General features: G+C 31.9%; 1 protein-coding gene across 1 annotated transcript; it reads left to right on the forward strand.

The window, feature by feature from the left end:
- Positions 1–4,566: 4,566 nt before the first annotated feature.
- On the forward strand, positions 4,567–8,629 carry LOC105627550 (thyroid receptor-interacting protein 6). The gene is made up of 5 exons (XM_012208832.1): positions 4,567–4,701; positions 4,871–5,351; positions 7,243–7,580; positions 7,878–8,293; positions 8,377–8,629. The coding sequence occupies exons 1-5, from the start codon at positions 4,567–4,569 to the stop codon at positions 8,627–8,629; spliced, it is 1,623 nt and encodes a 540-aa protein (XP_012064222.1).
- Positions 8,630–11,128: the final 2,499 nt, after the last annotated feature.

Consider the following 11,128-nt stretch of genomic DNA (forward strand, 5'->3'; position numbering starts at 1 on the left):
AAGAATAAAGAATAAGAAGAAGTAGTAGTATATATATATATATATATATATATATATATATATATATATAGATTTGATGTAACCAAAGTTATAATGTTTATAACATAAACGCACATATATTGATTTATTGGGGACTACAATTAGTTATTATTTTTTTTATTTATATTATAAGCAGAAAAAATTTGAAACTTCTTTTAGAAACGCATTTTGCCTAAAAATTTTACTGCAATTACATATTGCAATAGCAGTAAAAGAACTTATCTTTATAAATATTCATAAACAAAAATATTGTAATTCAAATATGAAACAAGAAGATAAAATCGAAATTCTTCTCGAAGAGCGATGTTCTTTTGAAAAATATGTGTATTTTATTCGATAATGTGAAGAGATGTTTTATCTGACAATTACCACGTAACTCGATATCGACATTTTAGTATTTCACGATTAGATATTGAAGATGAGTAGATTTTTCTAATCTATCTCGCTGCTGGACACCGAAACTAAAATAGTTCATAAAAATGCTGAGATATGTTATCACGTACAATAAAAAAATATAATAAAGATAATTTCAATTAGATTACCTATTCTCGTTACATAGAAACATATATAAAGAAATATTATTCAATTAATATAAAAGAATAAATTTTTAAGAAAATATATTACACTATTAGTAGTAGAGTGAATTTTTTGAAGTAACAGAAGCTTTTAATCGCAATAAAATAATTAATTGGTGTGATAACAAAGCATATGTATATGATTGCGTTATTTATAGTCCATACTTCTTTGTTTTCATAAAAAGTAAAAAGAGAAATTAAATTGTTATATTTATCAAATCTAACCATCAAATACAACGCGATATGTACGATTATGTACATACATGAAACAGAAAATGCACGACAACTTGTTATTTTTATTTTGTTAGTTATTTTCCGCGAGAAAATAAAATGACCACAATTAAAGCGTAAGCCTAGCTCTTATATAATGATTGTTGGTTTAAATTTAGTATAATGTCAGTAAAAGCGACTGACCGAAAGAAGCAAACGATAAATATAAAAAGCATGTCGATTTTATATAAATTTCTACAAATTAACTAACAATTAGTTAATTTTCTAGAAGAATATGCGAAAAAATTTATGAGAAAGATTATGGAATTTATATTAATTTAAGCGAATAATTTTTTTAATGCAATGGTCTCTTGACATTTCGATAAAATTCCAATTGATTTAATCGTCAAATAATGGTTATTCTGTTATCTATTATTGATAGTAACTATTATCAAGAATTACAACTGTAGTAATATATTATTGTTATCAAATTTGGATAATAATGGTTAACCGATGAAATGGTTATTTTCATTAATTAACAATTTACAAGAGCAATAATAATATTTAAGATCCTAATCAACTTAATTGATACTTATCTAATCGTTCGCAACTTGTTTGCTGCAGACACTGGTTACAAATGAGACGTCTAACCAGACAATTATAATCGATTGATTAAAGGGCTATTTTTATAATTGAGATAATTAAAAATACATTAAAAATACATTATAAAAGAATATTCAAGTTTCTGCGATGTATATTCAAATTGGAATTTTTATGAATAACGCAAATTTAAATTGTAATATATGTAATATACATCAGAAATTGAAATATTCTTTTATAATATATTTATAATATTAATTTATAAATATTATAGGAATTTTTTGAAAAGCATAAATTTTTTCAAAATTTTTTTTTTGTAAAAAAGTCCTACAAAAACATTCATTGCTTGTAAAGAAAGCTGACTGTTCAAAACTGTTACACTGTGGCTGTGTTCTAAAATTCACTGCCAGTGCTGAAAATGTATAATATACATAATGTATACGTAACGTAAACTGTAAATTTTCAATGCTGGCAGTGAATTTTAGAACACAGTCTGTATTATTAGTTAAATTGAATAATTATTTTATTGGTTATTTTAAAGAACAGTTATAACTGTTTAGCGAAACAATTGATAAAAATAAGTAAACTTCGACAGAATTCCATTAATGCAAAATTTGCATACTTATAACTCGTTATTTATAATCTTTTTAATTCTTCTGTATATTAAAAAACAATAAATTAATAATTTTCTTCGTATTACAAACAGAACATTTAATAAAATATAAACGTTATCTTGACAAGATAATTGCCAATTACATTAATCAAAATGAAAATCATTCTTTAAAAACGTTTATAATAAAAGAATCTTCTTTCACATTTCATTTTAATTTTTATCGATTCTCTGTAATTTGCTGGACAGCTACATGCGTGATTAGCGTTCGATTTTTGACTTTACGACATTGTAACAATAAGTAATAAGAAATCTCTGAGTGACTCTGTGATTCATCCTGGTAATCCCAGAAAACAAGGAAAACTCGAATGAAATATTCGGAATATATCGATTGACGGAAAAAAATTATATTGTATTGTATATTGTGTGTCTTAAAATAGCTTTTCTGACTTTCAAATGTAATACTTTTTGTTATTTATTTCTCGCTTTTTATTTTTTGCTTTTTTTCTTATTTGTAACCGTTTTATCAACAATTTTATACCGTGTTTCGCACATTTCTTCGAGTGTTTCTTGTCTCTTTTGAAAATTATCAATTTTTATCTCAGCCGACAGAAAAGGAAGTTCGAGATATAGAAGAAGCAAAAAGATAAGAGACAAAAAACTGTAAAAAGCTATGAAGTAAAAAGCTATGAAGAACAGAAAAAGAGTAATATTATAGAGATTAGACTTTATAAAGTGTTTCCAGACATTATATTCTACACATATGCTACAATAACTTAAAATAATTTAAATTATTATTTATTTGTTAGTTCATCGAGAAAAAAAATAACGAAAACATAAAGACGAAAAAACAAATATGCTTTAAATTAAAGTACATATTTTTATTCCTCTATAATTAAACATTACATTAAAATTGCCTTTCGAAATTAATATTACAAAATTTTAATGATTTAAACTCATTTCCTGGAAAACTTTGTTTTTTAAATTGTGTCAAATGATCATACAGTTGCAAACAAAAGAAATTCCAAGATTCATCTAGGAAGTTCTACTGAAGTTGTTTTCCTCTATACGTTTCAAACGGAATAAAGTAAAAAGTTATAAAAGTCAAAAGTTCTATACGTGCATGAATAATTTGTTTATTACGAAAGTATCATCATAAATATTTAAATATTTAAATGTTCAGTTGAAGATAGGGTCGAAGACAATAAAATTATTAATCATCGTTTCGTCTTGACATTGCAAGGGATCGTGGAGTTAACTTCTGTTAGTCCCTGCTCTTTAAAATCTCGACGACAATGCTCGTGAATGCGTCATCCACCTCACGCACTTCTCTTCTACCCCCGCCTGACCAAACTGGTCCAAACTCTCACCGGCGCGGGAGGCAGATACCGCACGTAGTCGATTCTCCGTTGTATTCTCACTGTGTGATACTCACGAATGTCCAGTTCATACTCGGGGAGAATATTTCGCGAAAAAATCCAGGAAAGTCGTAGGAGTCTGAAAAATCGTCATCGACGGCACATTCATTTTCGTTCGCAACACGAGATCTATCAGTGCTTTCTAGGTCACCAAGGGTGTGGTGCGAAGATAACGCGCGACTTCCGTCACACATCATTACGCGCCGATAAGAGGATCCCGTGAGTCGCGTTTATACCTTGATCTAGAGCGAAAGTGACTGAGCCTAAAGCAAAAAAAAAGAGAAAATTATTCTTCCAATCTTCGTGGAGAGGATCCTCGACGAGTCAAGTATGTATATCCTTCAGTAGATCATATGCCTGTCTTCGACAAAGGATAAGAGTAATTGAAGCGACATTGACAGTCCGGTGACGTCTCGTGAGTCACGAGAGTCATGTCTGTTTTTTCCCTTTCAGTCGCACTTTCTCTATTCCGGGCTTCCTCTTTCTTTAGATTAGAACAAGCCCGACAGACTACTGGATCTTCTGTCTCTCTCTCTCTCTCTCTCTCTCTCTCTTCCCCCTCTCTCTCTCGAGTGTAGAAAGTGCGAACGTCGTACTTCAAGTGCTCGTGCAAGCTGGCAGGATCGTTGCCATTACGCGACTGCTCTTGCTGTCAAAATCAAAGCCGTAGTTCGATCAAATTGGAATGGCTCCCTTTTGATTTTTACAGGCCACTTCACACCACGGATACTGCAGATCGTGTTTGAACTGAGACTGGTGACTTAATCAGGTAAGATTGACGACAAAAGCAGTGTGGAGAAACATAGAACAATTCTGTATCTTGAAACGAGCTGTGAAAATTTAAAAAAATGAACAAATTTAGGTGGTGACCATGAAATTATGAATATTCTAGTATAGAGTATATTCACTCACTTTTGCGCTTTTCACCTCGTTCCAAGATACAAAAGCGATTCTCAGGTCTAGAATAAACTTAACCTGCCGTTGTCGCAGAAGGTTATCTGATAATTTAGGTCAAAGTATTGTTTTATTTGTTATTGAGTTTTTTGTACTATTGTCCAAAGATAAGGAAGCATTCATTTCTCTTCAACCAAAAGACACTAAAAGAAAAAGAAGGATGGCGAATCTGGGCAATCTGGAGCAGCAGATCTCGAATCTGCAGATCGGCGATGAGGCGGCCAAGGGTGCTGCTAAACCTGGTAAGAAGGTCGGACCCGCGGTGCCGCCGAAGCCAAAGAAGTCTCAACCTCAGGTGAATCCTAATCTTCCAAACTTAAAATCATATTTATCTCTATTTATCATATATATTAACAAGAATACTTTCTTATTCGCACGCATCTTTAAACATGGATGCAAAAACGGTAACGAGATCCTTATATTCAATCAACGAGGATCATCCTAACTAATGACCTATCTTTTAGATACCGCAAAGTTACACTATAAAGGCCCCACCTGTGCCATCGTACAGCACGGTCCTTAACAATACGTCCAGCGACAAGACCTCAAACTTATACATGAACGCACCCTCGCCATACGTCCCGTTGGATATAAAGAATGACTTTTCGCAGACACCTGCGAACGGCAAAGAGACGTCGAAGATTTATCAGAACAATGACAATTTGTATGCTCGTCAGCCAGAGGAGAAGTTCGAACCGAAGTATAGATACGACGAGAAGAATTATTACTCCAATATAGGGAACATGCCGGCACCTCAGGTACCTGTGGCGGACGATCGCGTGAATAGGGCGACCAGAAATGCAGTGTACAGCAATATAGAACCACCGGTAGGCTCCGCGTACGAATATGTCCCATACGAAATGAATAAGGAAATTATATACAGCAACATTCAATGGAATCCTAAAACGGAGAATACATATTGTAACGTTCCTGCACATGGGGCTGGTAAGAATCTTTCTAATAGCGAATTTGGCCACTTGCATTACACTTGATTAGTGCATCCTAAAAGCGAATATATATGAAATTAGCAAAAGTTAAATGTAAAAGCTTATATAAATAATAAAAATAAACGATCTATATAGGGTCACTAAAAGTCATAGGCTGATGAAGGTGCCAACGATTAAATTCTATACATTAATCGAGTATGTGTAATCTTTATTTTGTTGAATGTTTCGGCTTTCTTTGGAATCCTCTTCAGTAATATTTCAAATCCTAATTCATGAACTTTCCGTCAAATGTGAGTCACTAATAGATTTCCAACTGAAGTGGATCCTGATTTGACATGTATAAAATTAAAATTAAGTTAATAAAAAAAAAACTATATCCCAGCAATTCATCTCAAACGAGAAGTTCAATATGTCCATGAAGCTTTGGAAGTTTATATTAATAAATTACTAAATACTAATAAATTATTGAAATAATTATCTCAGTTTTATACATATTAATGATTTATAAATTTTTCTCTCTGGGTAATCAAAAGCGTTTAACGAATAATTTGTTTACTTGAAAAAGGACACACCAAACAACAAAACAATTAAGTTATATCTAACATTGCAATATAATTGGAATACCAATTCATAATCTGTTATTACGAATAGAGTTGAATTGAATCATTATTTTGATTGAGAGAATATCCAAATTCTGGATTATAAAAAATCTTTAAATGAACAACTAATTTCTGAAAAAGCGCAGAAAAATGATTTGAATTTACGGTCTGACACTAAAGGTTACGTCACGTCTATACGACGATGCTAAATGAATTGATCAATTAAATCATTTCATAAAGAATTTAATGTATTTTTCACGTCTTGTATAATTAATACCTAATTTATGGTTATCTCAGGAATATTGCAATGTTAGATATGATTTAATTGTTTTGTTGTTCGATGTGTCCTTTTTCAGGTAAACAAATTATTCATTAAACGCTTTTGACTACTCGGAGAGAAAGGTTTATAAATCGTTAATATGTATAAAATAATTATCTGATAAGATAATTGTTTCAATAATTTATTAGTTAATATAAACTTTCAAAGTTTCATGGACATATTGAACTTCTCGTTTGAGATAAGTTGCTGGTTTTTTTTATTGATTCAATTTTAATTTTATATATGTCAAATCAGGATCCTTTAGTTGGGAATCTGTTAGTTGACTCACATTTGACGGAAAGTTCAATGAATTAGGATTTGAAATATGTATTGCTGAAGAGGACTCCAAAGAGAGCCGAAACGTTCAACAAAATAAAGAAAATTACACACATTTAATTAATGGTATAGAATTTAATCGTTGGCACCTTTATCAGCCTATAACTCTTAGTGGTCCTGTTATAGATTGTTTATTTTTATTTTTTATTTTTAAGATTTTGAGTTGTACAATTTGACTTATATAAATATTTTAAATGCCCAAAAATGATATTAACAAAATGCTACGTTATTTAAGATAAAACATAATATACATATTTTGTTATTTCATTATTGAAATTATATGCCATTGCATTTAGATACTTTATGTAAAATAGCCTTTAATATGCACTAATACAGTGTGAGTGACTGAATTCATAAATCTGAAAAAAGAATATCAAATGAATTCTAAATGAATCATACATGGAAAGAACAATTTTTGCTGAAGTATTTAAAAATTTATTTATATATAAATCTGGAAATAATTTTATTGAATTATTAAAATAATTATGCAGGATGCTTAAGCATAATGAGCAATACTGTAAAAGTTGTAAATTGATAAAAAGTGTCTGAACCTCTTTAAGGAGTTGAAAATAAGATCCAGTTTTGCAGCAATCTTTTGGTAAATCAGTGGAGTATTCTGGTCTTTCTGCTTGCAGACGATTTGCCACCACCGCCGGAGCCGTCAGAGTACGTTTCCTGCGTACCTGGGAATTCGTTTCCACCGCCGCCTGACGAGCTGCCTCCGCCTCCGAGTCCTGTTTCGTCGAGCTACAGCGAATTGAGACGTGCTACTTACCAGACCGATTTTCCATCAGGCAACTATCCCGCTGATATCTACGGCCCGAGTTCTCAGTCTAGCTCAACATACGAATCCATATACGAGCCGATTAATCCCAGGCCACCGTCGCAATTGTCATGTAACTATTCCATGTACTCCGGCTACGGATCGGCTACATCTACTCAGCCGCAGGGAAAAGTGTCTCCCGTTAAAGAAGTGAGTCTTGAAATTCTATACTGTATGTAGAATTTATTGAAATGCTTTTAGTTTGTTGAAATGTAAGATAAAAATAGACTTCACACTTGCATGTTTAATTCGATTATTATATCTATAGTAATTATATCTTATTGTAAATTGTTTTATTTATTTGTAATAAGAAAAAGGAGAATGTAATTTAATTTAAAAAATTAGATTAATTCAACAATTATTAATTACAATTATGAAGTAATTAAACACAACTGTAAAGTACAATAGTATGCGTATTTGAAATTAAATGACTGATTTTATCTACAGGTCGACGTTCTTACGGATCTGTTAGTTCAAGGAATGGAGGATAATAATGAAGACAGTGATATATATGGCATTTGTGCGCAATGCGGACGCAAAGTAGAGGGAGAAGGAACCGGATGTTCGGCGATGGATAAAGTCTTTCACATAAGTTGTTTCTGCTGCTTCATATGCAAGGTCAATTTACAAGGGAAACCTTTCTATTCGTTGGAAGGTAAACCTTATTGCGAGGAGGATTATCTCAATACTTTGGAAAAGTGTTGCGTTTGTACCAGACCGATACTGGACCGAATATTGAGAGCTACTGGCAAACCATATCATCCCTCGTGCTTCACCTGCGTTGTCTGTGGACAAAGTCTCGATGGTATACCGTTTACTGTGGATGCTACGAATCAAATACACTGTATTCAGTGTTTCCACAAGTGAGTTTATCCTAGTTTCTTTTGTTGGTTTCTTCAATTATTATTCAATTCTGGTTAACTAATTCACATTCTTGCGTTTGCAGGAAATTTGCTCCGCGTTGCTGCGTCTGTAAGCTGCCTATAATGCCCGAGCCTGGTCAGGATGAAACCATACGAGTAGTAGCATTAGATCGTAGTTTCCACATTCAATGCTATAAGTGCGAAGATTGTGGATTAGTATTGTCATCCGATTCGGAGGGACATGGCTGCTATCCCCTGGACGATCACATTTTGTGTAAAAGTTGCAATGCTACTCGTGTTCAAGCCTTAACGTCTCATATGACGACCGAATTATAAATATATAGACGTGACAAGCTTATATAATTTGTTGAAACTTCGAAAATACGAATGAAATGTTAAATCAAGTATCGTTGTGATTAACTGTAGTGAAATAAGTACCGCTATATACACGGTATTATAGGTCCTTTTTTATGCGTACACAATTTTTCTATTCCGCTTCTATTCACACCTCATATATTCAAAACCGATATTTGCTATTCCATTATATTAAGAATCGTTTTTTAACACTTTATCTTAGCAGATTAAGGAAATTATACTATCCATATTTGGATCTTTTTTATAATCTGGCACGAAAAGAAAACAATTGTCAACGATTATTTATATTCTAATAATCTTTAACGGTTATAAGATCAATGCATTAGAATTCCGCCACTGCCATGACCGAAGCATTTTTTCCATACGAAATAACAAATTAATAGTAGATATAAGTTTGACGTCCGAGGTAATTTTCCTGCAGATGTGATTATCATTGTGATTTTAGTAAAGTATTCGATGTATCGTAAAGAGTATTTAACGTGTAGTTTATCAACAGGAATACCGCTTCGATCCATTTATTTAGAGATTAGATATAGATTCGGGAAGTAGGATTATTATTATTGATAATATCAGTATACCGGCGAGAAAGCGTGCCATTTCTTCTTGTACGTATCTTAAATGGATCCTTGCAAGACTATCAAGAAAGGAAAAACAAACGCTCAATCTCAAACTTATGATGCGATAGTTCCCGAATTTTTTCGCATGGGTAAGACATTACATCAAGGAGAGACTTGTATGATCTCTGTATTATAGTATCAATAAAAATACAGTTTGTTATTTATGGCCAAAGAGTAACATTTCGTTTTTGCCAACTGTTCTTGCCCATCCGATGATTTTCACTACGCATGTAGACACTGCACTTTTAGCCTGCATTTACCGAATGATCGGTTATGATCGAGCTTTGCATGTTCCACTATTTCAATGAAAGTTGCTATTAATATATATCGTTATATTACTATTGTGATTGTTAATAGTTATACACGGTGGCTCAAGCTACCGTACTTCCTTCTAGTTACAGATTTTCTCAAGAATTCGAAGTTTTTTTCGTAGCAAAAAATTCAATTGCGAGCACGCAATTTTTTTTACAACAATTTATAATATTTAACATTACATACATTGTTATTTTGTTAGCTGCTTGAAATTAAATAAAGAATGAGAGATTTTTAAGAGGTAAAGTTAGATCCTTATTTCTTTGAAAATTAAAATAAAATTATTTTAAAAATTATTAGAATATTTTTGCTATTGAAAAGCCAATTTCAAATTTACGAGAAAAACTGTAGCCAAGACGAAGTCCGCGATTATACAACCTGTAGACATGTGGTGTGTGTACATATACATAATTATACATATATACACACATCAGATGTATATATGTACACATTAATATTGTTATTATAATTGCAGAAGAAATTTACAGCAGATTCATTCTATATCATCTCTTTACTAATTTTTTTTTCTCTATGATTTTCAGATGTTTGTCTTTTATTATTATTAACATCTCTTTTTAGATATTTGCATCTCTTTTTTTATATGCGTAACATATTTTTTATTACCATAGAGTACTTAAATCTTATATAATTTTTATGATATATATATATATATATATTATATATAACCTGTATGCCATTTTGTATAATTTATGTTTATTAATACATAAATTTGTCTTACCGGCACACGTGAATCGTGGAACGCGTCCTTCTATGTTTCTTCTTGGAAATCAATAATACTACCGATTCTATACTTATCTACACGGAGGTATATCAAATTATAATTCCACGATGGATACATTGTCATCATCAATGTATTTGGCGACAGCGCGAATCTAGAAATAATTCAGCTCATTTAGAAATAATTCGGGCAAGCCGCAAAGCATTTGAAATTGTCGTCCACGGTAAACAAATATAACAAATACTTATTATCATCCGATGTATCCAATGTGCAAATAATCTTGTCGTCGACTCGCGGGAAATGTCTCACGTTAATAATACCTTGCACTAAGTTGCGGTACTTATTGCGGAGCAACGTGGCTCCATTGCGAGATAATAAATTACACAGATTGTCACGAAATTCGCACGCTTATCAAATCTTCCGGCAATTTTCGCAAATGCGCGGCCGGAAACCAGGACGAAATTCCACGATTCGAAATGCACTCTTTGCTGCGTATGATACATTCGTCAACCCTATACTCTTTACTACACATAGCTCTGGTGTCTATCTTAGACTCCTCTGTTTTTCTTTTTATCCTCTTTAGATTAAAACTATAATATATTTTATGTAATATATATTTTATCATATTTTCTTCAATCAAGTACAGCACCATTCTACGTTAAATTTAGTACAGGTTCTTAATACTTGGTTTTAATCTAACAATATTCGTTCGATTTGTTAGCTTTGTTGTACCAAAGTCAACATAGAATTGCACTTTTTTTTTTAATAATCTATCGCTCTCTCTCTCTCTCT

The sequence above is a fragment of the Atta cephalotes genome, assembly GCF_000143395.1.
Source record: "Atta cephalotes unplaced genomic scaffold scaffold00009, whole genome shotgun sequence".
NCBI lineage: Eukaryota > Metazoa > Arthropoda > Insecta > Hymenoptera > Formicidae > Atta > Atta cephalotes.